The sequence below is a fragment of the Lissotriton vulgaris genome, chromosome 1_2 (genome assembly GCF_964263255.1).
Source record: "Lissotriton vulgaris chromosome 1_2, aLisVul1.2, whole genome shotgun sequence".
NCBI classification, from domain to species: domain Eukaryota; kingdom Metazoa; phylum Chordata; class Amphibia; order Caudata; family Salamandridae; genus Lissotriton; species Lissotriton vulgaris.
This window is the reverse complement of record NC_141686.1, coordinates 358,308,625-358,336,398: the sequence shown is the minus strand read 5'-3', so window position 1 is coordinate 358,336,398 and position 27,774 is coordinate 358,308,625. Positions and strand designations below refer to the sequence as shown.

Genomic DNA, 27,774 nt, shown 5'->3' with positions numbered 1-27,774 from the left:
CCACATCATAGGTAGTATATCAATATCAGCATAGACTAGTAGACATCACAAAGGATGGGTCACTGCTATAGGCACATGGTAGGATAGGAAGCAGCATCAACTTGAGATAACAGTGTATGCACGAGATAATATTGGAATAAGATGGGCAAAACAATGCCCATGTAGGCTTAGAATAACAGTGTAGATATAAAGACACAGTATACTCGCAAGAGAACATCTTGAACTTTAGCATTGTGGAACTTCGTTGGTAGTTCATTTTAATGGTGAGATATGTTAGGAGGGGTCACTAGGTGTCATTGATGTAAATTGTCTCTGACACTATAGTTTTGTGGGACTTTGTTGAGAGTTGTTTTTACTGGCATGAAGTATTAGAAGGGACAGTGGGTGGCACTGGGACCTCGTTTATTCTTTTGCGGTCTGGAGTCCAATATTTATACCCGGCGCCCACTAGTAGGAGTTTCTAGAGGCTTCCACCGCCATGACATGTCAGGCATCCGCTTCCTCCTTGCCCTGGGTCCAGCTTGTCTGGAGTCACAAAAGACCAGTGATAACTCCTTTGAGAGAGTGCTCAAGCAGAGCCTTTGTAATGTGCAACTGTGATAAGTGACAGCTGCTCCCCCTCGTTAAGTCAAAGAGGCCTATCCTGCCAACACCTCTCTTCCAAATGAGCAGAGGAATACTGAAGCACTCAGCGAAGTCCAATGGCCATGCCTTGTGGCCCGTAAAGAAGTACTGCAAGATCAGAGATGTTTGTTGTGATTTATTGTTTCCACAATTATTCACCTTTCTTGCGTCTGAGACGTAAAATCCATTACTGACACGCAGCCGTCACGTGTTTTGTCATAGAGACTTTTTCAAGGCTGCAAGAGGATATAGAAAGTATCTTACACAATTGTAACAATAACATAGGGATAAGAAATGCAGCTGTTAAGTCACCATCACCAGATAGAACAAGAAGAACGCCGTTGTGATCCTGACGGATACCCTGTGAAGAGCCAAGTGCATCGGGTGAAATCCTAAAACTGATTGTGCCTGATAATCTGGCCATGCTAAGTTATTGCAACTTGCTGTAAAATCCTACTACTTCCGATAAAGTCATTATGAGCCAAAAGAACAGTAATCAAATCTATTAGCATTCCAAAATGCTCAAGTAGAGTGGCGTCTCCGATTTTAAAAAAATGCTGTTTGACGGCAATCCCCCCAGATTTGGGGATACTAGTATATAATTAGGGCTCCCGGTTTTCCGTTTAAACGGATTTTTACATATAAATTCAGACGGAAAACAATTTTTCCTTTGTCTGTATTTATATGTAAAAACAGCAAAATACTAGCAAATGCTGCAGCTCTGCCGTCTCGAATACAGAGTTATCTCCCCACGCCCCCTTCCTGCTGCTGGAAATTCCTTCCCGGGCACACACACAGCCGCACCCGAGTACTTCACAGGTCTTTTGAAAGACCATTTACTTGTTAAAGAGGCTTAATTGTTCTTTCACCCCGTGACATAGCCTCCTCCAGCGCCCCTGACACCTCCTGTCCCAGATCCCATACAGTTGCTCAGCTCTGCCCTCTGATGCCTTTAGGGGTGTTTTAATGTCAGATAGCGTTGTGTTTCCATTCATAATATTTAGTCTGTATAAAAAAATAGAAACGTGACATTGTATTTCTACTGAGCACAGAGGGAAATGAAGTGCTTAGCACTCATGCATTTGGACTCGTGGATTTGTCAATGTCACGTAAAATAAACGTACATTTGTCTTTCTTTGTTGGAATGAAAGAGAAGCTCCGTTAGGAAAAAATGCCCTTTTTTATACTGAAAAACCTCCTCCTATAAGATGCCTTGCGTGGCCTCCATATGTGCATACATACTGTTATTAAATGTGAAATGGCGGCTGCGGAGTCCAGGGTGTGGAGCAGGGGTGCGCAGGTAAAACGGAGGCCACAGAGCACAGACCAAGCAACAGTCTCAAAATCCACCTGACCTCTCCTCCATGCCAAGGCGAAGCAGACGTGATTAGAAGGAAGGCTGGCAGCAAATATCCCAAGAGGCAAGTGTGATCATTCGGAAATACAGGGGAAGGGGGCGAGAGGGAGCAGGGTTGTAATGAGCTGTTTGATCCAGGTGCTAAGCACCTGAAAAATAAAACTCGAAATAGGCCCCTTTATATGTTAAATATTAAGAATGCTCGAGTTAGCTTGTGTCTGAGAAATTGGATGGGCAAACTTTTTTTGGAGCAGATTAGGAAATATCTGTCTTCAGTTAATTGTAAATCGGAATTAATAACAGGGCCGGATTAGGCTCACCATTTGCAGTCTGCTCTCAGTCACAGTCAATCTTTCTCCTGCAAAGTTGAACCTATTCTGTGTGTAAGAATAGAAAATAATTTAATATGCCCCATGTTAACCTGAATTACTTTGTTAAGAAAAGCATGTCCATCCAGCCTTGATGTAGACAGAGGCGGAATTACAGTTAATGACTCACCTCCAAAACATTATGCGAACAGAAAACGTGATTCAAATACAGTCAAGCAAATGCACTTTTATCAAGATGGATGGATGCTTGGATGTTCTGGTGATTCACCAGTGGTGAAAGGATACATAGATGGATGGGTGGGCAAAGAGTTACAGGAGAGTAAGTCCGAAAGAATGAGTGGATGTATACATGAATGGATGAATGCCCCAGATCAATGATTTTCCAGTGAATGGATACATAAATGGTAGAAGGGTGGATGCCTGAATGGGAGTCTAGAAGGATGTATGTATGTATGTATGCATGAACAGATGTATGCAGTCAGTAGATGATGGAAACATGGATGAATTACTGGGGGAATGATTCAGTGAATGATGCTTGCGTTGAACTCCCTTATGTCGCCCGGACTCGCTCGCTACACACAAATGAATCCCCAAGTCCTGTGCCTCGCCACTTTGAAATATCACCAGCCGCCACTGAATGATAGGTTATTTCCAGTAAGGACTTTCATGACAAGCCAATTTTCACATAGAAATTAACAAGACAGCTGCGTGAGGCACACACAAAGCTCTGCCCTCGAAAGCCACTTGAGAGCATTCAAATCCGATTGCAGGGGTGTGACGGAGCAGTGACGCAGTCTGAGAGATCCTTGCTGGAGCAAGGAAGGCAGAAGGGTCGTTTTCAAACACGGAGCAATAAGTCACAGGTTCATGCTGCTCGCGGGTCACCAACAGCTTGTGTAGGGCTGCCACGGGGTCTTTTGTGTAGAGCGCCCCCTCTGTTGCCGGTGGCGCATTACTTCAGACAAAATTTCAAGGTGGTTTTAATGGCTTTTGCCGAGGTGAGCATTTGTACACTTAACAGACTGTAAACGAGTTATGCGCTGGTAAAACTGGGAAGCAGAATTGAGGTCCTGAGGTTATAGCACAGGTGTGCATATTCTGGGAGGTCGAGGCGCAGTTCAGTATTTATGGATTTGCCACCGTCTTCCTCGAGCTGTCAGTGCAGATTATTAGACTCCTATGTGTGCCATATTATAAAACAGGAATGTGACAACTCTGGCTGATTTTATTTCGAACAAATGCTGAGCCCTTTGTTTTATTGCACAGGTGCGTAACTCTGGGAGACGTGGACACTGTTCAGTATTTACGAGCCTGTCACTTTCTTTTTCGCGTTGTTTATACACATTATTCCACTCTATCCGGCTCACATCCTAAAATGGGGATATTAAAAAAATGGATACTCTGACTAACTTTATTCTTAACAGCCATTAGAGGGCCAGCCTCAACGGGTTCCTTTACACTTTCAGACACAGACCAACCAGCTGGGTTATATCTCCACAGCCATACTATCCCAGACTGACTCATCCACTGAATATCGATCAGCAGGTATTAGTTTACCAAAGGATGATCTTCAGGGATGGAATATTTAGAAACCACAGATCTCCTTCTTAATCCCAACCTCCCCTTGCCACGTCAATCTACACACGTTGGTATTAATGTTGCTTTGTTTTCTCAACACGTCATTCTACACATATTTTGACCCATTCATAATGCTAAAGTGTTTTTATAGCAGAGCTGAGAAGCACCGGTACTCTCCTTTTCATATTACTCAGTACCGGACCATTTAACGCACTTCTAAAGCCACAACAAATCACTAGTTTAAGTGAGCGCATGTGTGCATTGTCAATTTAAATAAATGTGGAAAAATACTAGCTGTAGCGTCGTCTTTTGCTTGTGGCAAAAATAAATATGGATAAATACAGAAAAAATGCCCCAAACATAAATATGGATAAATACAGACGGAAATGGCAAAAAAATAAATACCATAAAACTGGGAGCCCTATAAATCATGCACATAAGTCCAAGGTAACCAGTATGTTGCTGTCAGTCTACTCACATTTTTTTTCTCATTGCTTCATCAACCCTACACCCCCATTCTGCTGCATACACCAGAAGCTACACTACAAACAAACCCCTCTCCTTTCGCCGCTTCAGCCGTGCCGTTTAAGGTTTATTTTGTAACTTTAAAGCTGAGTGCAGCGCTCGCTCTGCCCTAGACTCCACCCACTTTTCATCTGTGTTGGACTTGGCCCTTTTGTCAGGTTCACCCCTGAACTTTTTGCCTTAAACTCTGACATGGTGGTAGTGATTTTAGACCTCTGTGCACTTTAGCACTGTGGCCCAGTGTAGAGTGCGTGCGCTCTCCGAGTGCATGTGGTAAGATTGGCCTACCCTCCCACAGGAATTCATGGGGGATATGTGTGTCCATGGTAATTCCTGGTATGAGAGGAGTGCAGGGTCGATTTGAGTATGTATGAACTCGTGAGAATAAATGCTGCCCAATGGTGTGCACAGATTTATGGTGAGTGATGGAGAAATGCCACTTTTAGAAGTTGGCTTTGCTGTGTGTCTGCCTGCTTGATGTGAATTGCATGTCTGGCTTGTGAGTGACAGGGGCTGGATGGTGTGGGTGGCTCCAGGAGACAGTGTGAGTCAGCCCAGTGATGAATAGAGAGATCTGCATGCAGATGGGAGGGAGGAGTTGTACCTAGGACCTGAATAGGGCTGTGCCTTCCCTCCACAATGCTGGCTCCACCTCCTGTGGTGCGTCTGATCACTGAGCCCCCACCTAACAATAGGGAAGAGGAGCCTGGTAAACAGAGTGCTCCAAAACCAGTTGCATCTGGTTTCCCAAGTCCAATGCTGTAACACAAAGGAAATTGTCCAATAAATGTAGGGGCTGTGACCCCATGAAGTGTTACACTTGTTCTGGGAGGACGCTCTGCCAGGAGGAACCGCCGCTGCATGCAGGCCTGCCTCGCTGCACTTTGCTGGGGTCTCCCCAGCACCAAGGACTCTCTTATTTCTGCCTTTTTGAGGACTTTTGAGGCCTAGCGCCTCGTGAGTGCTGTATTTGGGTTGCCTAAGGGAAGAGGAGCAGGCCCTGCTGCAGTGCGAGGCTGTGAGGGAATCCCGGTGTGTGGGATTCCCCCCTGAGCTCCTTATTAAAGCAGGAGCTCACCTTGCATTTGTGTGTGCTGCCGGCAGGTGCCCACCCGCAATCATCTTTATTGAAAGAGTGGGTGCCCACCTCGCACTGCCGCTGTTTCCACGGATTAGTACTTTTTCAAAAAACGAAGCGGGAGCCCACGCTGCCCGTTCTGGCCCCCCGCCTGAGGCTGCCGCCGAGAACACAGATGCATTCCCACAGCTGCCCTGCGAAGCGCAGGCAGCCTGAACGTTTGGGCCCATTTATTTTGTTAGAGTCCCAGTGAAGGACATGTCGTGATTTGACGGTGATCGGGTTAGCGTTAAGCTTTGCTACACGAATTTTCCCTTAACTTGACTATGGTATTCGGAAGCCATTTTGAAAACACTGGCGTCCATTTTATATGAACGCGCTGCCTCGTGGTCAGCATGTCCTTTGTCTTTCCTCTGTACCACTGACCACTCAAACTTGCCCAGCAACAGGCTATTTTTAGTACCGGTCAAGCTTGCACATGCGCGGTTAAACCCTCTGTACTAGTGGACAGTCATCGCTTAGGAATGTTCTTCAAACTGACCAGTGGTGTTGTAACCCCTCCCATGAGTTGGCTGTGTTCCAAAAATGACCTTATATGTACCTAAACTGAGCAAATGTGTTCCGCCTACTCTTTTTTATTACTGTAAAACTGTATAAAAGAGGCCTCGCACCGATGCTCGGTGTGATACTTCTTGCATTGCCGAAGGGTGCTGTAGGAATGTACCACCACCCCATGGGGTCTTAATAAACTTGTCTTTTGCATTTTCCAGTTGCCGTGCCAATGTCTATTTTATGGTGTAGCGGGTTTTGCGGAATATGTAGGCCTGGAGGACCCAATACCACAAATTGGCGACCACGAAGGGACTCATCGGCGACTCGGATGCCCGAAGGAGAGGTCGTGACGAAGGATTGGAAATTCGCCAAGGACGCGTACGCTGCCACTGAGTGACCCGAGTCTTGGCACCCACAGTGTTTTCTTCCTTTCCTTCTGATCTGACCTTCCAGTTGGCGCCGGTCCTCGACTGAGATCCTGCTTGTTTGAGTTGTCGTACAGTGCCGGTTTGGCTGATTCGAACTTGGCAGTTGGAACCTGGATAGCTGAGAATTTGGTAAGCTTGTGATTGGTAAGATAGTCTACGGACGCTTACTGTGGCTCTTTGAATATGTTTTGAGTTAGCTAACATTTGGTTCTATGATTTGAATTATATGTGCAGTGCACTTCACATAGGCGGGCATGTAGAGATATTTCTCTAAATTTGTCTTTGTTTAAACGGCACACCTTGTGTAAAGTATATTAAGTGCCATTTTTGTGATATCGCGTTTCCGTGATATTTTGACATGCCTGTTTTAAGCACACTCCGAGGAATATGTTGTCTTGGAAAAGTTACCAATTATCGATTAAATGAATCTCAGCCGGCTCCCCCAGAGGGGACACCTAATCGTGAAATGTACGTAAAATTTGGCATTCCCCCTATTCTATACAGTACATTGTGGCACAGATATACAAAATCAGATCCCGAATTGCAATGGCCACTACATGGGTCGTTTGATTTACGAAAGGTTCAGTATGTGGAGCAATGTTTGTTTCAGCGCAGGTCTAGACAAGATATGTTTGATTGTGTACGTATGTGGGAGAAAGCGGTGCGTGAGCGAATGAAGCGTGAATTAGCCTTGGTGGACAAAGAGCAGCGGAAGGCTGCTCGGGATAAGGCTTTACAGCTGGAGGAGAAAGAGTTGCAGGAGAAGAAAGAGAGGGAGGCACGGGAACGTAATTTGCAAACGAATGGTCAATTTCCTATTAGACGTCCTCTTTATCCTGTCCTTACTAATGAAATTGATGATTTTTCATTATTAGATCGTTGCCCGCCTCCGTATGTTCTACCTACGGCCCCAGATGAGGATTCGGACGGAGATGATCGAGGGAGTAGCCGTGTTAGGTTAAATGCTAGTGAAGCTGCGGAATTGCGCAGCTTTGCCCGTAAACTCAATTTGAGCAAAATAACTATGTCAGAGATTAATGATGAAATGAGTAAGTGGTCCGAGCGAGAACGGTTGTATTTCTTGAGTCAGTTTGGAGACGAAGTTGTAGAACGATTTAGGAAAAATTCAAATGATTTAGAGCCTAAGGATATATCAGTTGGTCGTGAGAACATGCGTAAAGGTCTTTTTGTTATTACAGATGCGGATCGGTTTTTCCAACGGTTGGTCCAGCTACGGGATGAGGCGTCATGCTTACGGGAGTCGAGAAAAGCATCAGATGCGCCTGCGCCGGGATCGTCGGAGATATCCAAAGAGTGTCCTATCTTTGGAGCAGATAAGAGTTCTACGATTCATGTTATGCCTATGCGTGAAGCTGCACCTTTATATGTCCCTCCTAAAGGGCAAGGTACAAGCGATGACAAATTGTCTGGGGATGCAAAGGGTTATTTTATATATAATTGGGTTTATACACCATGGAATAGAGCAGATGTTATGGCACTGAAAAATGCTTTGCCTGACCCCCGTAAGAATCCGGCAGCTTTCTATGAAGGGGTGGAAGGGGCTAATTCTTCGTGTGTTATGACGTTAGTTGATATTGACCTTTTCTTTGGGTTAATATTGCCTCCTGATATGTGGAGAGCAATTCGTAAGTTCGACGATGGAGCGATCCTGGGGGCGGATTGGAAAACTTTATCCCAAGCTGATTTAGACAGGGAGCCTGCATGTAAGCCATGTCAATTAATTTTAGATCTCCCGACGGCTATTTTGAATAAATTAAAAACGCTCGTTCCCCCAAAAAAGATTGATTGGACCATGTTAGCCTCTTGTAAGCAGAAGGCGGATGAGTCGGTGTCTGATTTCTTCTCACGTTTTGAAGAAGCATTTCATGACTATAGCGGGCAGTTACTAACAGAAGACACGGGTAGACATTTGTTCGTTGATAAGTATGTAGCGAATCTCTTACCGGAGATTTCAAAACGCTTAAAGACTAATGAAAGTTCTTGGACCACGGCGACCCCTGCTTCTTTATTGACTATGGCTCAGTATTATGAACAACAGGAATTAGAGGCTAAAGAAAATACTGATAAGAAAGCGAAGGAATTGAAGACGAAAGTGATGTTGGCTCAGGTTTATGCTACACAGCCGAGAGGGAATGATAGAGGTAGGCGTGGTTCGTATGGTACGTCTTCTGGTCGTACTGACATTGCTGAGGATCAGTGTGCATACTGTAAAGAGTTTGGACATTGGGCCTCAGATTGTCCGGTGCTTCGTGAACAACGTAATCAGCGTGGTCGAGGAGGTGGAAGGACACGGAATAGTTATTCAGGAGCGAGGGGAGGAGCAAGTGATCGTGGCAGGATAAAAGCGAGGGGTCATGGTCAGGCTGATAATAATACTTTTGGTCGACGGAATCAGTATCAGATATGGGAGGGTGAGAATGTGGAGTCTCAGGACTATGTACATGCATAGGATTGCGTAGGATGGGGTGTGGAATCGGTTGAAGTACCAGTAGATCAAAGAGGTCCATACGTATCAGCGGGCGTTTTGGGTTCTACTGATCAGTTCCTGGTTGATACGGGAGCTACTCGTAGTTCTCTGTCCAAAAACTTGGTTCCAATGGCTCCCCTGTCTGCGAAACAATTACATCCATAGGGTTCGATGGAACACCTTCTCTTAGCCCATTGTCACAACCCCTTACATTTTACATTGACAGATTCTTTGGTCCGTGCCCGTTTTTATTGTCACCAAATACTCCAGACAATATTATGGGAATAGATTTGCTCAAATACTTTCGAGCAACAATACGCTGCGCTCCTGAAGGAGTGCGGCTTATTTTGAATGACAATTACCCAGATGTAGAGAGATTGTGCACCATGCAAGAAATTGAAGCGTTGGCCTCTCTCCCGCAAACGTTATGGGCTTCTTCAGACACGGATGTGGGACAGATGCTTATTCCCCCTATTCGAATAACTGTTAAGGAGGGTGTGTCTCTGCCACGTGTGCCACAGTACAAAATCTCCAGGGAAGGTGAAGTTGCCTTAACTCATATTGTACACGACTTGATTATTGCAGGCGTTGTGGAGGAAGTTCCCTATAATGTCTGTAACAGCCCTATTCTTCCGATCTTAAAGAAAGATACTGATGACAAAATCTATCGATTTATTATTGATTTGAGAGAAATTAACAAGATAGTAGTGCCCCAGTTCCCGGTGGTGTCTGATATTACCACCTTACTTACTCTGATTCCGCCCACTGCCACCACGTTTACCGTGATTGATCTGAAAAATGCCTTCTTTTCCATTCCCATCCATCCTGACAGCAGATATCTATTTGGCTTCACATTAAATAATAAGTCGTATAGATTTTATCGAGTTCCTCAAGGCTATACAGAAAGTCCTAGCATTTATAGCCAGGCTTTAAAAAGACAGCTTGATTCTTTCGATTTGCAGTCTGGAGTGGCTCTCATTCAGTATGTTGACGACATTCTACTTGCAGCAGACACGCAAGAACAATGTGAGGAGAGTAGTCTTGCTTTGCTTTCCTTTCTTGCTCAGAACAATCATAAGGTTTCTAGGAAAAAGCTTCAATATTGTAGACCAAAGGTGACCTACCTCGGTCATCTTTTGTCTAAGGAGGGACGTGCATTAACATCTGATCGAATCCAAGCGATTTTAGATACACCAGTCCCCCGTACTCAGAGAGATGTGCACGCTTTTATAGGCTTAACGTCTTTTTGTAGACAGTGGATAGTGGGATTTTCACATATTATAAAGCCTTTGTTAGCACTATTGTCCAAGACCACACCAATGCCCCTTGAATGGACAGATGAATGCCAGAATGCTTTTGAACAATTGAGACAAGCCCTTTGTTCTGCACCAGTGTTAGGTACACCAGATTACACGAAGATTTTCACATTATATGTACACGAGAAGGATGGGTGTGCATTGTCAGTCCTAGTGCAGACACACGGGGATAAACAGAGACCTTGCGCGTATTTTATCAGCAATACTTGAACCCGTAGCACGAGGATTACCTGGGTGTTTTCGAGCAGTTGCAGCAACAGCAGTGGCCATAGGACAGAGTGAGGGAATAGTTTTGTCACACATATTGTTGGTGTTAGTTCCCCATGCAGTAGACGCTCTGTTAAACCAAACAAAAACTCAGTACCTCACGAGTGCACGTTTAACAGGATATGAGCTCACACTGTTGGCGCCGCATATCACATTAAAGAGATGTGCTACTCTGAACCCTGCTACTTTATTGTTGTATCGAGTTGCTGAGGGCCAGGAAGAAGAACACCATGATTGTGTTTTCCTGACTGAAGAACAAACAAAGGGTAGTGTCGACTTACAGGATACGCCACTTCCAGATGTGGATGGGGAACTGTGGGTTGATGGATCGTGTTTGAGGCTGCCAGATGGTACAACTTCCGCAGCATATGCGATCACGACACTTAAGACAGTGGTAGAAGCAGCACGAATACCACAGAAATTGGCCCAAGCAGCGGAACTGATAGCCTTAACAAGAGCATGTGAATTGAGTGCTGGCTTGTGTGTGAACATCTACACTGATAGCCGGTAGGCCTTTGGAGTAGCGTATGATTTTGGCCTACTCTGGAGAGAGCGTGGGTTTTTTACTTCACACGGAGTGCACATCATGCACGGAGAACTAGTGCATGATCTCCTGAATGCGTTACTTTGTCCAAAGAAAGTGGCGATAATTAAATGCAGTGCACATAAGAATGTGACAGACAAGGAAACGCCTTTGCAATTGCATAGCGAGGGAAACTGCTATGTTACGAAATGCCTCGCCAATGTATGTAGTGAAATCGCAGGCTGAGCGATGGCATGATGCTAGAGAGGAGATACTAGACATTCAGAAATCAGCGTCTGAAGCAGAACTCGCAACCTGGGCAGCGGAGGGAGTGCTGGATGATGAGGGTTGTTGGAGAAGCAAAGATATGGTAAGATGGAAATTGCCTGCAGCTTACTTGCAAGCAATGGTCCAAATGACACATGGATTGGCACATGTTGGAGCTCTTGCAATTACTCGATTGCTAACGCGAGTGTGGGAGCATCCTGAGATTGCCAATACGGCCAAAAGAGTAGTGCAGACCTGTCTGATATGCTTTCAGCACAATCCTGCTAAAGGGACGTATATTCCGAAAGGAGGGTTTGTTCCACCTACTGCACCATTCGAAGTGCTACAAATGGATTTCATCCAGCTTGAGCGTTGCAATAACCTTAAGTATGTCTTAGTGAGGTTGTGTGCTTTCAGTAAATGGATTGAGGCCTTCCCCACGAAGGATAATACAGCGTTGACAACAGCTAAGGTTTTGCTCAAGGAGTACTTGCCACGCTATGGTGTTTGTAAATTTTTGTGGAGTGATAATGGTCCTCATTTTGTTGGGAAAATTGTGTAATACGTCTTGAAGGGATTGGGAATTCAGCAAAAATTCCATGCTGTATTCCATCCGCAGTCAGCAGGTCTTGTGGAAAGGTACAACGCTACTTTGAAATTGAAGCAAGCAAAGATTGTGGCATCCACGTCTTTGAAATGGCCGGATGCTTGGCCTCTGGCATTGCTATCTATTAGATCAGTGCCCCATTCCCGAACTGGCCTCACACCTTATGAAGTGGTGTTTGGAAGGCCTATGAATATATGGGGAGTTCCTAAGCCTCGATTGTTACATGATATGCCTTGTATAATGATGAACGATTATTTAGCACGATTAACAAATGATTTACTTTCCATTCATCAACAGGTTCGAGAAGCGCTCCCCGACAATTCCATTGGAGAGGCTCACAATCTTCGTCCTGGCGATTATGTGATGGTCAGATCCTTTGAGAGAACAAGCAGCTTGGAGCCGAGGTGGCGTGGACCTGAGCAAGTGCTATTGGCGACTCGTACGGCTGTGCGAGTCACGAACAAGAAGCGGTGGGTGCATTCCACTCATTGTCGCCGAGTCTCTCCAGATCTGGTGAACCCAACTGTGCTGTCTGACTATCGAGACATCTTGGACGAGGAGAAGAGCCCAGCTGTTGCGTCTACTGAGTCGGAGGGAGCCTTCCCGGACCACACCGTCTCTGGAAGAGAGAGATACAATCTACGACAAAGAGAAGCAGTTGTTTTGTGCGAGACTGGTTGAGTTACCGCTCCAGGTTTGTGAAACGGAAGCCAGGAATATCAAGGGGGGGGATCAGTTCTGCCAAGTGTAGCGACACCCGTCTTGAATCTTGGAGAAGAAACCAACGGCTACCTCGGAGCTCAGCACTCATATTTTTATTTTTTAGTTGTTTTCTTTTTGAGACATTTTGAACTTTGAACTATGGCATCTTCTACAATGCGAAATAAGAGAATTCTTGGTGCAGTTCTCTTTGTTATGACAATTGTGGTGATATCAGTTATAGCTTGGGTGGTAGAACTACTGGTGCCGGCAAGAGAACATTTATTGCCAATTACCCCTATTCAGTCCGAACATTTTCATTTTACTTTGCCTTATCATGAAGAACGACACAGACAGACTTATCTGAATAATAGTTTCATCCAGATTTTGCATCACACCCATAATATGACAAACACTTCGAACTGTTGGGTATGTGGGATGTTGCCTGGACATCAAAAGAAAGGAGGCACTCCGCTTATCCCACTCCCATTCCCTCACAATGGTTCTTGTAATGCTTGGTATACTCTTTTATTCACTTTGCGATGGCCGACAAAAGGTGGACTACTTTTCCGACTCAACAAGGTCTGCTTTAATGACCGAGATGGTTATCCACAAGCTGAAGGAACTAAATTTGAATGGGAAGAATATCGACCCGATAATGTATCCTCGCCACGAATTTATAGTAACCAACGAAATGTAAATATGTCTAGTCTGCATGTAATCACAGTCATTGATACGAAAGCCGATCTGTGTGTCCGAAATAAAGGTACAATCCCAGTAGGAAGAAGTGAATGTAACACTACTCTCACCTTTGACACTCCAAATGGTATCACCTTTGTGGCTTCACAAAACACTTACTTTATCTGTGGAAATAAAGGTTATCACTGTCTCCCTATAGGGTGGTTAGGAACATGCTATATATCCTTTGTATTACCCCCCGTGTTTATTGCCCCACCTATGTACCATAATGACTTTATCCTGTACCACGATTTTATACTGAATAGAGTGAAGAGAGCATTAACTCTCGTTGAAATAGACCAAACTGACACTTCTCTGCAGCAGTATGTTGATTTTAATTTAGGTCTCTTCTCATTTGTTGGGGCTGCTTTAAATAGCAGAAAAATAAGACGACTGACACGTGTTGTAGAAGCTGTTGCTAATGAGACAGTTTTTGCTTTAGGGAACTTGACTGAGGAACTTCAAATTACCAGAATTGTAACGCTCCAGAACAGAATGGTTCTAGATGTAGTATTGGCTGATCGTGGGGGTGCATGCCGCATTATCGGAAGTAGTTACTGTGTATACGTGCCAGATAATTCGCCCTCTGTATATGATGCAATTTCTAAGTTACATAAGATAGCTGCTGAGATACATCCTGATAATGGTACTTGGACACTTTCGGGGTGGTTTTGGACGTTACTTAGTACTTGGGGTTGGAAGTTGCTGACAATCCTATGTGTAATAATTGGGATACTGTTTTTACTATGTCTCTGCATTCAATGTGGCCCTATGTTATGTTCCATGTGCCTTTCTGCTTGTATTCCTTCCAAGCGAGCTATTGTCAAGAATGAACAAATGATTCATAAAGAAGTAGCAAATATTATGTCTATTGATATTGAGGATGAATACCCTGATTATGTCCACTGTGAGGTAGCTTCAGCTAAACGCTAAAAGGGTTGTCTATCGTAATTTGACGGTGATCGGGTTAGCGTTAAGCTTTGCTACACGAATTTTCCCTTAACTTGACTATGGTATTCGGAAGCCATTTTGAAAACACTGGCGTCCATTTTATATGAACGCGCTGCCTCGTGGTCAGCATGTCCTTTGTCCTTCCTCTGTACCACTGACCACTCAAACTTGCCCAGCAACAGGCTATTTTTAGTACCGGTCAAGCTTGCACATGCGCAGTTAAACCCTCTGTACTAGTGGACAGTCATCGCTTAGGAATGTTCTTCAAACTGACCAGTGGTGTTGTAACCACTCCCATGAGTTGGCTGTGTTCCAAAAATGACCGTATATGTACCTAAACTGAGCAAATGTGTTCCGCCTACTCTTTTTTATTACTGTAAAACTGTATAAAAGAGGCCTCGCACCGATGTTCGGTGTGATACTTCTTGCATTGCTGAAGGGTGCTGTAGGAATGTACCACCACCCCATGGGGTCTTAATAAACTTGTCTTTTGCATTTTCCAGTTTCTGTGCCAATGTCTATTTTATGGTGTAGCGGGTTTTGCGGAATATGTAGGCCTGGAGGACCCAATACCACAAATTGGCGACTACGAAGGGACTCATCGGCGACTCGGATGCCCGAAGGAGAGGTCGTGACGAAGGATTGGAAACTCGCCATGGACGCGTACGCTGCCACTGAGTGACCCGAGTCTTGGCACCCACGGTGTTTTCTTCCTTTCCTTCTGATCTGACCTTCCAGTTGGCGCCGGTCCTCGACTGAGATCCTGCTCGTTTGAGTTGTCGTACAGTGCCGGTTTGGCTGATTCGATTAAAGAACTTGGCAGTTGGAACCTGGATAGCTGAGAATTTGGTAAGCTTGTGATTGGTAAGATAGTCTACGGACGCTTACTGTGGCTCTTTGAATATGTTTTGAGTTAGCTAACATTTGGTTCTATGATTTGAATTATATGTGCAGTGCACTTCACATAGGCGGGCATGTAGAGATATTTCTCTAAATTTGTCTTTGTTTAAACGGCACACCTTGTGTAAAGTATATTAAGTGCCATTTTTGTGATATCGCGTGCTGTAGGAATGTACCACCACCCCATGGGGTCTTAATAAAATTGTCTTTTGCATTTTCCAGTTTCTGTGCCAACGTCTATTTTATGGTGTAGCGGGTTTTGCTGAATATGTAGGCCTGGAGAACCCAATACCACAGACAAAGGGTGCCAGTGCCCATCTTTTTGGATTCACAGCTGCCCAGCAAGTAGATGGCAGCTGCCACGTTTAGGCCAGCACTTCTTTGAGGGCATCTCTGAATGAGGCAGGAGTGAGATGCACTCCTCTGCCCAGCGCAATTGCGCACTGCGAATTCTGCTTCATTGGCAGCAGCCCTGACATTTGGAACATAGGGCATTAGAGCCCCTGAGAAGGCCAGTTGGCCAGGGGGACTAATAGGTTTGTAGGGCGCCAGGCCCTAAGGTGATTTATGAGTACGAGGTCTATCCTAATGTGTTTATGCCTAAGGATATAGTGTAATGTGTGTTTGCCCAAAGTGATGCAGACATAATGTGTTTATTACAGGTGATAATGCTGAGGTCATTATGGTACCAGTAGTTACTGGTTGTTTCATTACTTGTGTTTTACTTGCCTGTTCTGATGGTTATGACCAGGGCGCGATTGGCCTGGTCCTGTATATAATCCCCTGTGAATATTGCCTAGTGCCAGTTGGCACAGTGTATATTATGTGATTATGTTTCTAATGTGTTTATAACAATACAAAGGCTATTTTTTATATAACCTTGTTTGGAGTTCCTTTTGTGGTGTGCCTAGGGTGTTGCTGCTGTGTATGTGTGTGTTGCGCAAACGCTTTACAGATTGCCTCCGGGATATGCCGGACTGCTCGTGCCAAGCTACCAAGGGGGTGAGCAGGGGTTATCTTTGGCGTGTAACTCGCTTGCCCTGAATAGAGTGGTGGTCTCTGCCTGGCTTTGGCGCAAGCCTTAGCCAACCAGAAATCCCATTTCTAACATTGATGGTCAGCGGTGAGGATAGGACTTGCATTTGCACAGTACCACAGCAACAACTGGTTGCACTACAAACCCTGCATTTAGATAATCACGTGTTTGGGGATTATTGTTTCCGAGTTTTATTTTATTTTATTTTTGTCTCCTAAAAGTGTCATTTTTTAATTATGTACCCTTGTTACAGCTCTTGCACCTAGGTGTCCTGTGTTGCTCGTGTCTCTGAGCGTCCTGCCAAAATGGAGTCTGCCTTTAATTTCTATGGTCTGTTTAGATACAGTATGTGGGAGTTGGTGGGGTTCTGTGAGGAGAGAGACATAGCAGTGAGTGGGTCAGACACCACGTCAAAACTTCGGAAAAACCTGATCCAATGGAAAAAGGACGAATGGGAACATGAGCACAATGAGGAAATAAGGGCCCCGACCGCCCGCCAAGAGGATGGTGGGTCTGAGGGGGGGGGGGGCTGTGGAGTTTGAAGGGGAGGTAGAAAATGACAGCACCTGGACGCTAGTAGATAGTGAGGACCCCATAGATAGGGAGTCTCTCGCCGGGTCAAGTGTCAGGGGCAGTGCCCCATCCCTTTCCCTTTCCCCAGAGGAATGGCTAGATAAGAGGGAAGAATGGGGGCATCAGCTGGCTGTGGAGAAGCTCAGGTCAGAGCATGCCAAGGAGATAGCGCAGCTAAGTGTGGAGGAGAAAAAGCTAGAGACCGAAAGGGTCTCAGCGCAGGATAATATGGCGGAGGCTGAGAGGGCCTTCGCCAGGGAGAAATTGACTCTGGAGGGTAGATTATCCCCTGAGTGCAGTTGTGGTTTTCTGGATTCACTAGTGAGGGTGGGGTCCAGTGGTGGCAGAAATATGGAGTCCAGTGCAGGAAGTCCCATTCCCAGTTCCCAAAGTATGGTACCTTGTTCCCAAGAAGAGGAGTACAGGTTTTTGAGGGACTGATAAATATGGTTATCAAAGAGCACATGCTCAGTCGTTGTTTGACAGAGTTGTCCCAAAACCTGTTGGAGTGTGAGTCCTTTAATCCCTGGGAACTTGCACAGGAGGCAGACGTCTGGGTAAGTGCCCGAAGTTCTGCCAAGGCATTGGAGAGTGATTCCAATAGTAGTGGCTTGGGTATCCTCCCATCCTGTGTGGGGGAAGAGGTTCAGTATAGCCCAGCTAGGAACCAGTGTAGTGGGAGGGGTGTAGGGGCTCACGTCCTGTCTCAGTGGAGTAGGAATGAGTATGGGGCTGTGCGTCTCAGGGCCTGGAGGGTTCCCTAAGGGAACACCAGGTTGAGGGCCTAGGCTGTACTAGGAAGCCATTTGAGGGGGATCGCCTAGTGTTAGGAGACCCTGGAGCATCTGTAAACGAAGCGCCATTTGTTCTGGTGTCTGGCAGTTTCGCTCCAGTTAGGAGGGTGCAGAAGTCCGGATTGAGGGGTGAGAGGGGGATGTGTTCCCCAGTGAAAAAACCAGTGGGTCAGGGTCCATCCAGAAGGACTGAGTCACCGTTGAATGGCAAAGTTGACACCATTTCTGTCCTGGGGGATCTTCGCGTGCTGTCAGATGAACAGGGGTCGGAGATCTGCGCCAGGCAGACTTTCACACGACACATGAGTCATGTGTTACCCTCATGGGGGTTGAGGCTGTGTGCGCCCCTAGAAGTCCTAGCGCACCAGGCAAGTATTCAATGGCAGGGGTTGGTCCCTTGGTTGGGAGGACAGGATCTGCCTGACCTGGAGGGAGGGACATCTGTAACCAGTGTCTTAACCAGTTTGGCTTTCAGGGGTACCGCTCCAGTTGGGAGGGTGCAGAACTCTGGAAGGGGGTGCAGAGAGAGGGAGCCCTTGCCTCTGACCTGTTGCAACCTGAGGGTTTAGCCCCTAGGTTTGGAGACCAGTTGCTGGAGAGAGGTCCTGAACTGGTGGGAGAGATGTGTTCTGGGGGGCCTCTCAAAGGAGGAGAGTGCAGAACCCTAGGAGAAGAGGTAGGGGGAGGAAAGCCTCGCCCATGACTTCTGGTCAGCCTGAGGGTGCGGACCCTAGGCTGGAGGATCAGTGGCTGTCTAGAACTGCCTTTATGAGGGGAAGAGTGGAGAATAGCTACTATGTACCAGGGATAACTACACCCACTCTGTGGATGGGCAAGGACAAGTGGCATCTGGGTGGCCTTGGGCCTGGTCCTGGCCGTGTGCAGCTAGGGAGTACCAGTGGGGTAGCCTAGTTGGTCCTGAGAGCTTTTACAAAGGGTACCACATGGGTTCACAGTGGCGTAGAACAGGAGGGTGTCCTAAGGCCAACAGAAACAAATTCAGCAATAATAGGAAGGGTGAAGGCACCAGTTTAGGGGTGACCCTGTAGAGAGGGCAATGTCTACCAAATTCAATAGCTGTTTTCTTCAGTGCAACTGACAAGCTTATTCTTGCAGTAGTAGCATCGATCCTTCATGAGTGACTTCCAAGGTATATCATCGGTAAGGACGTAAGCGCTGGAGAGATGAGTTAAAGGCCGGTGTAGAACATTGAGTTCTGACGTACACGCAGTGTAATGAAGATGTGTTCAACTACTCTCCATGTGTGGCTTAGTTATTGGTGAGTACCTGAGCTGGAAGGAAGCTATAACTGCTGACAAGATAGGGGATACGATGCCCGTACACTAAAAGCGCTCTTCCGGAGTGTTTGCCGTGGTCAAGCACACTGCTCGTGCGTGCCACATGTGCCTCAGTTGAAGGGCAGAATCAATGCTGGCGCTGGTGGAGTCTCAGCGTAATGCCAGCCTGAATAAAATGCTTAAAGATAAAGACGGCGACACTGAAAGTCTACATGTCGCAGGACAGGAACTGAACGAAACAGCTTCTAATAGAATATATGGCACCATTACGCAAATTAATATGATTACGCTATGTTGAGTAAGAAAACTAACGGTGGACAAGGAAAGCGCCCAGAAATAGTTCAGTTCACATTACACTGAAATTCATGTGCTATGAAGCAGAGATTAACCAGGTGTTTGTGAAGAAACATTTAAGCTCAAAATCGACCACTGTTATCTGCTTTCATGTACTTGTACTGTACAAAGATTTATCTACTTCTCTAAACCATCAACAAATCATCGTCTTACAACATGCTGGAGAGCAGTCTCAGAAAGAGGGTCGGGTTGGGTTTGCTGAGTTTTCTCAGACAAAGCGGCCTACCACCAAAGCTGCTGCATAAGGTGCCCAGAACAACTCCTTAGACAGCCATAACATACAGAGCTCCGATGGAGAGCCAGGGCGAGATCCAAGCTCCAAAGGTCATTAAGGCTGACCCCAAAGCCAGCACATCACGAGGCGCTAGAGAAGCTCTGTCTGATCAAGTTCCACAGGAAGTGCCTGAGAGACCACTACTGTCCTCCAATGTATATACGGCTGCTGCATTCTTAAAACCCTCAACTGTGTTTCATATTGCAAGAAAACAGAATATTGGCGATAGATGGATGGATAGAGACTTTTGAAGATTTCATAGATGCAATAGATGAAAAAGAGTATAAAGTATCTTGAGAAACATAGCCGGTGAAGGAGGAAAGAAGCCATGAAAAAGAATTTACAAGAAGGTGAAAAGACATATGATCAAATCGAAAAGGCCTTTAATGTCCAGTTTAAGCCAGTGCCCAATGTGAATGATAAAAGATATATCTTCATTCAGAGACCAAGTAAGACCATTGATGAATTTGTTAAAAGACTGGATGTTTGGTAAAGCACCGTAAATTCAATTAATTTATGATGAGGAGGCTACCCTCCTCAGAGTGATCAATGGATGTCTGTCGTAAGCATTTCAACGGCGAATGCTGATGGAAACTGAGCTTGTATCAAGTCCTCAAGGCTGCTTGCGCTGACAGGTGTACTTATCGCCAAGTGAATGACATGGAGGCCGTAGGTGCCCAAAGTGCATCTGTCATGAGCACGAAAAGTAAGCCAAGGTACAAGGCCGAGGGACACAAGGTCCTGTCTCCACAGAAAACAAAACGTGTTACAGATACGGACTGTCATTTCCACACAAAGGTAAATGTCCCGCCATTGGACAGATGTGCATAGACTGTGGTAAAGTGAATCATTTTGTGACGACTTTCAACGCAAAGATAAAAGTAAATGTGTAATATAGAATCTATTTTTACTTAATCCTGCGTGGATTCCATTTTTGTGATTTACTCACTGAGTTGCTGCACTAGTGCGTTGCACAAATGCTCTACACATTGCATCTTTAAACTAGCCTGACTGCACTGCGCCAAGCTACCAGAGGGTGAGCGCAGATTATCTCAGGTGTGTATCTGGCTTACCCCGACTAGAGTGGTGGATTCTGCCTGGCTTAGGTGCCTACTGTGAGAAGTTGGCCCGATATGCAGTGTTCACTATTCTAGCGACCACTATGCATCGGTCCAAACGACCCTTTTGGTGATTGGTTGTAAGTCAATCTTAGACCAGCTATCCTAGTAGCGTGGATACGAGCAGTCTTCGGGCTAAACTCTAGAGGGCGTGTTAAGCCAGCTGTTATACCATCACATACCCCGTGAACACCCAGTGAAAGGACACCACAAAAGTGTTATGAAAATAAACAGTGTATTTATTAGAATCACATCAGCCCTGGACTCTTTATGAGGACAGGGTACTAAGCACAGAACAAAACTCTTAGGAAAATACTTCAAGTGCACAATCAAAACAAGTGCCCGAGGGCACGGAAAGTTTAGTGGTCTCGGGCGGACCCGATAAGGCAAGTCGGAAGCGAGGGACTCGGGACCCTTAAGTAAGGAGGCTATGCAGGCACCGAAATGCCGAAGTTACCTAGCCACGAGGGCTGCGGCTGCACAAGTCTTACAGGCGTCGGGGGTCTTCGCTGATGAGCCAGGAGCCGGAAGGAAGGAGTTGCTGGCCGGCGACCAGTGGAGAATAGTTCGTAGAGATCCAAGCCTGGATCAGAGATCGATGATACCTGAAAGCAGAGGGGACCAAGTTCGTACTACTAGCCAGTAGTCAGAGGGTACCAGGAGGGCACCGGATGATCGTCACCTCGACCAGGTGAGTGCGCGACGCTAGGCTCTGCAGTCTCACGGACCAGGAGGCGTTGTCGGCGACCAGGATGGAGGTGCGAGCTGTCCCACGAAGGTTGATGCTGTCGGCGTCGCTGGGCCCAGGATTGGGGCAACAAGCCTTGGCAGATTTCAGGGCCACGTGGTGGGCCTAAAATGGTGTCTTGAGTGGACCAGGAGGGTCCGGGGTGCTCCTTTCGCAGAAGGGAGCAAAGGCCAGTCTGGAGCAACCAGACCAGCAACGTTGGTTGTCGTTCGTCGTCAAAGAATCACAAGCCAGCGGCTAGTGATCGGACAACGGACTGAACAGCGAAGCAGAAGGTCCCCACGCAGATCGTGGAGATGCTGGGAGGCTGCACTTCGGTGCTGGAGCTGCTCAGGGTCGGGGCTTCTCGGACCCCAGAGCACTCACCAGAGGATTCCTTCGGTGGTCGTGCTGGTTAAGAAAGCGTGCAGGTTTTGATGATGGCCGGTCCCTCGAGGTCTTGTCGCACCCACAGATCTCAGCTGAGCTGACAATGTGGGTAGAGGTCAGAGGTGCCAGGGAAGCCGGTTCTCGTCGAGCTGGGCAGTCGGATTCCTGAGGAAGGACTTGCAGCAAACCGCAGAGTTCTTAGATGGTGCCTGCGGATGCAGGGTGACTACTCCTTAGCCACAAGGGAGAAATCTTAAGAAGAGTCTCGAAGTCCTTTGGTAGAAAGTATTCTTGATTCAAAGATGATCTAATTTGGAAGGGTCCCCGCTCCGGCCTTTATCCTAAAGAAAGTGGTGGGTACATGACTAGGTCCTGCCCTAGGGGTGGGACCAGGAAGGGGGGTAGTTACACCCCTCTCCTCTGCCGGACTTTCCCCAGGTCAGGGGCTGCGTGCCCCTGGAACTGGTTCTAACCGGCAGATGCGTAGTGAGCACCGGGGTGCCACTCCGCAGTCACCTTCTTGTAATCCCTACCTACCCAGAATACACAAAACCCTGTCTGGGATGGTGCGAGCACCGCCCCGGACAGGAAACCCTTTGTACAAGCTCTCCTCGCTGGAAGGACTCCCAGCAGCAGGAGGTCAGACTCGTGTCTGTGGTGGCAGCATCCATTTTGTGGAGCTGAGGCTTCAGTTAACTTTAACCGGGGTTCACAGTTACGTACATGTCGTGTCCCTCTAGAAGGGTGGAATGCTAACCTCGTCGCCAGTATTGGTGAGGGGTCAGTATCCCGATTCGTATGACACCTTACTCGACATGTCTTGATAACGCGATACCGAAGTTACCGATATGGTACGCGTTATCATGGAACAGCCATTGTGTCTTGGTTCTGCAAGCTGCAACCGGGCCCGGCTCGTGCCAGAGCCCAATTCACACGATTCCACGCACTCTGCCTTCAGGATTGTCTAAGGCCTGCCATAGGAGTGACTGATAGGAACTCGGGTGTCCGTTTTAGGGTTAGATATAGGGATACTATACCTAAAGCAACGGGCGAGTACGCCACGTTGCCCCAGCTGTCGTGCAGCCAGTTGTGTCAGATTTAGATGGCCATCCAGGGGTGGCATAATACATGCTTCAGCCCCTGGTAGGCTCTGGGTACACCGATGCCCTGAGTTACAGGGTCTGATAAGGTGGCCCAGTACCAATTGGAAATGTACCTAGGGTACATGGAATCCATTTTAGAGAGAGAGCAGTAGGCCCGGGGTCCTGATTGGCAGGGCCCCAGGTCAACTAAGTCGGAAAACCAGCAAAACACCAGGCAAAAATGTTGGGGGTAACCATAGTCAGGTATCTACCTTCCTACACAACCCCCCCCCCCCCCCCCCAAACGAAAGGAGATAAGGCTATCCTTGACCAGGTAAGCCTATATTGCCTGAGTGGCCATATGAGGTAGTACATGCACTGGCATGGTTACCCCCTGTATCATGGTCCACTAAGCAACCCCTCACCCTAAGGGTATCTGAGGGTCTCCACCATAGGGAATCACTACCTGTGGTGTGTTTTGGCAAAGTAAAAGGCTGGTGTGGGAATTGAGTACTGAAGTGAGACTCCACTACTGTTGGGCTCAACTTCCTCCAATCACTATCCACCATATGTGCCTTTCTTTCCAGTACTGAGTTGCGATGAGCTCTCAGGGTCAACCTCTGGCTACCTAAAGCTGGAGACTGAGTCCCTCTGCTTGGCTTACTGGAGGGACAGGTCAGGTTTGGGGGTTTTAGGCCCCAGGTTTGGCTGTGCCCAACAGTGTCCAGCTGTGGGAGTTCCCTAACTAAGTTTAAGGGGGATCCCTCAGGAGTGTGTTTTATTTTTACTTGGCTAGGACTACTAGCTTCAGTGATCCTAATCTGCTGATTGGGAAGTTCTTTTGGACGGGGGCCCTTTGGGGTTCACCACTGGCCTCCCTGACCTCTACAGCCCTGGGCTGACTGAGGCAGGGTAGAGAGGGGCAGGTTACCTGCTCCAGACTGGGTCCCACCTGGGAAGGTTCCACTGTCATCAGGGGCTCTGTCAGGCTAGGCCTGACTACCTCTGGGGCAGTTCCTTTACCAGGGGTAGAGTCAGTTCCCTGAGGAGGCTGGCTCTCACCTAGTGTCTGGGAGGGGGAAGACTTCTCTTCCTCCTCAATGCTCTCAGTTTGAGTGGAGTGATCCATTGTTTCAGGCTTCACAACACTATTATCTGTCTGAGTTTGAGCTGTGGCCATCACAACTCCACCAACCTTTTCAGGAAGGGACTCAGTTTGGGTTTGGGCTGTGACCATCACAGCCTTGCCAACCTGTTCAGGAAAGGCATCTTTCTGGGATATGGCTGTGACTGGCACAGCCCTCCTGACCTGTTCAGAGAGGACATCTTGGACTGGGGCTGTGGCTATCACTGCCCCACTAACCTTACCATGGAGGTTTACCATTTTAAAATGGGTTTCTTGCTCTACCTCAGCCCAGGCTGAGGTCTCTAAATCATTCCCCAGTAGGCAATCTACAGGCAAGTTTGGTGACACTGCCACTCTCTTGTGACCAGTGACACCTCCCCAGCTGAGATTTACCACTGCTATGGGATGATCTCTCTGCACTCCATCAATGTTCACTACCTGGTATGTGGCACCAGGCATAAGTTGCCTTGAGGGGACTAGGCTCTCAGCCACCATGGTGATGCTAGCCCCTGTGTCTCTGTAGGCCTCAACCTTTGAACCATTGATGATGGGTTCCTGTCTGTACCTGCCCAAAGTGTTGGGACAGGTTGTGAGGTTGGCAAACCCCATGCCAGTCTCACAGACAAGAGTATCTAAGTCAGGGGACCTGGTTAGGCCAGAGTCCCCAGGCACTCCCAAAGAAAATGCACCCAGATTCTTGGGGGCACTCCCACCACCTGGGGGATTACTACTAGTAGTAACAGGAGGCTGGGAAGCTTTATTTGGGGGTATGTTCTCCTTATTGTTGTTGGCCTTGGGACAACTGTTGTCACTTTTGTAATGGCCTACCTGTTTGCAGGTATGACAATAAGGTTTCTTTTGGGTTTTGGGAGAAGTTTGGGACCCACCCTTTTCAGAGGAATTTTGGGGCCCTGTGGTTTGATCAGAAGGTTTATTCCCACCCTTCTCTTGAGGCTTGGTTGATTCCTTCTTTTGGTCACCACCCTGGTTCTTAGGCCTGACCCTGGTTCTGACCCATTTGTCTGCCCTCTTACCCAATTCTTGTGGAGAGGTCAGATCAGAGTCTACCAGGTGTTGGTGTAATAACTGGTTCTGACAATTACTTAAGATTTGCTCTCTCATAATTAGATTGTACAATCCTTTAAAATCAGTAACTTTACTTCCCAGTAGCCAGCCTTCAAAAGCCTTAGTGGCACAATCAACAAAGTCAGTCCAATCCTGAGACTGAGTTTTCTGGGTATCTCTGAACATCAACCTGTACTGTTCAGTGGTTAAACCAAACCCTTCAACCAGTGTATTCTTCAGGACTTGGTAATTGTTAGCATCCTCAGCTCTAGTAGTGAGGAGCTTATCTCTACCTTTACCTTCAAAGGAGAGCCACAAGATAGCTGCCCACTGACTCTGGGGGACACACTGTACAGTGCAGGCCCTCTCCAAAGCAGTCATCCATTTGTGGATATCATCCCCTTGTTTAAAGGGGGGCACTATCTTACTCAGGTGTCTAGTGTCTAAACTCCTGTTTTCCCTTGGGGGAATGCTGCCACCAGTGGGATGTGTCCCACTCAATTCTTGCTCTCTAGCAAAGGCAAGTCTCTCTTTGGCCAGGGCAAGTTCTTCCCTTTCAATCCTCAGATTGACTTCCCTTTCTTTGGCTTCATATACTCTCCTCTGGGGGGATGTCATCCTCCTCTGAGCAGAGGCCTGAGAGCCATTGGTTCGAATGGATCTGTTAGAGCCTCTTGATAGAGACCTAACTCGTCCATTCCCAATGTTAAGCTGGCCTGAGAGGGGCCCCAGGGGTCTCCTAGTACCATTCTCATGCCTGCTTAAGTTGTCCCTAGTTAGCTGACTAACTACTTCTGGACCTTTGTCTGCCTCATCCTCAGATGGCTCTAGATCCTCATCCTCCTCTTCACCTTCTGCAGAGAGATGGATAAGGTCAGGGTCACCTGTGGTTCCCTCTAGGGGAGGCATGTTCCCATCTGGATGAGAAGGGTCTGTGTAACCAGCCCTCCTAGCATCATAAGTCTCCAAGAGACCAATCAGAAACGGAGTTGTAAGGTTTGAACCCTGTTTTAGCTTCCGAGATGTACAGAGCTGTCGCATCTCTTGGAAGCTAAGTGCAGCATATCTGGACGTGACCTGTGGAAGGTCGACTGACACAAGGGGAGACTCAGAGTTTCCTCCTTTGTCGGACATGCTGCTTCTAGTGTGGTGTAAGTGATACACCTACCTACACTATATGTTTACCTACTGATCCCTTGCTAAGAGTTGTAGCCAAGGTGTGCTACGCCTTGAGGAGCTACAACAGCTGGTTCAGTAGAACTCAGAGTATTCTAAGCTAAGTTATATGTACCTGGAGTACTTATGCGATCTTTCACAAGATATTCTTAGGATACGCGTGGTAAAACAACAGCAAGCTCAAATCCCAACCGCTGCTCACCAATGTGAGAAGTTGGCCCGATATGCAGTGTTCACTATTCTAGCGACCACTATGCATCGGTCCAAACGACCCTTATGGTGATTGGTTGTAAGTCAACCTTAGACCAGCTATCCTAGTAGCGTGGATACGAGCAGTCTTCGGGCTAAACTCTAGAGGGCGTGTTAAGCCAGCTGTTATACCATCACATACCCCGTGAACACCCAGTGAAAGGACACCACACAAGTGTTATGAAAATAAACAGTGTATTTATTAGAATCACAACAGCCCTGGACTCTTTATGAGGACAGGGTACTAAGCACAGAACAAAACTCTTAGGAAAATACTTCAAGTGCACAATCAAAACAAGTGCCCGAGGGCACGGAAAGTTTAGTGGTCTCGGGCGGACCCGATAAGGCAAGTCGGAAGCGAGGGACTCAGGACCCTTAAGTAAGGAGGCTATGCAGGCACCGAAATGCCGAAGTTACCTAGCCACGAGGGCTGCGGCTGCACAAGTCTTACAGGCGTCGGGGGTCTTCGCTGACGAGCCAGGAGCCGGAAGGAAGGAGTTGCTGGCCGGCGACCAGTGGAGAATAGTTCGTAGAGATCCAAGCCTGGATCAGAGATCGATGATACCTGAAAGCAGAGGGGACCAAGTTCGTACTACTAGCCAGTAGTCATAGGGTACCAGGAGGGCACCGGATGATCGTCACCTCGACCAGGTGAGTGGGCGACGCTAGGCTCTGCAGTCTCACGGACCAGGAGGCGTTGTCAGCGACCAGGATGGAGGTGCGAGCTGTCCCACGAAGGTTGATGCTGTCGGCGTCGCTGGGCCCAGGATTATGGCAACAAGCCTTGGCAGATTTCAGGGCCACGTGGTGGGCCTAAAATGGCGTCTTGAATGGACCAGGAGGGTCCGGGGTGCTCCTTTCGCAGAAGGGAGCAAAGGCCAGTCTGGAGCAACCAGACCAGCAACGGTGGTTGTCGTTCGTCATCAAAGAGTCACAAGCCAGCGGCTAGTGATCGGACAACGGACCGAACAGCGAAGCAGAAGGGCCCCACGCAGATCGTGGAGATGCTGGGAGGCTGCACTTCGGTGCTGGAGCTGCTCAGGGTCGGGGCTTCTCGGACCCCAGAGCACTCACCAGAGGATTCCTTCGGTGGTAGTGCTGGTTAAGAAAGCGTGCAGGTTTTGATGATGGCCGGTCCCTCGAGGTCTCGTCGCACCCACAGATCTCAGCTGAGCTGACGATGTGGGTAGAGGTCAGAGGTGCCAGGGAAGACGGTTCTCGTCGAGCTGGGCAGTCGGATTCCTGAGGAAGGACTTGCAGCAAACCGCAGATGGTGCCTGCGGAT

The 27,774-nt window shown here is 47.4% G+C and overlaps 1 protein-coding gene across 1 annotated transcript in view; it reads left to right on the top strand.

Moving 5' to 3' along the window:
• LOC147736834 (uncharacterized) overlaps positions 1–27,774 on the top strand; it is a 140,514-nt gene that overhangs the window by 8,601 nt on the left and 104,139 nt on the right. Inside the window, exons 3-4 of the mRNA XM_086953519.1 lie at positions 5,109–5,131; positions 19,828–19,837. Coding sequence (XP_086809645.1) covers positions 5,109–5,131; positions 19,828–19,837 — 33 coding nt within the window. The remainder of the gene's footprint in view (positions 1–5,108; positions 5,132–19,827; positions 19,838–27,774) is intronic.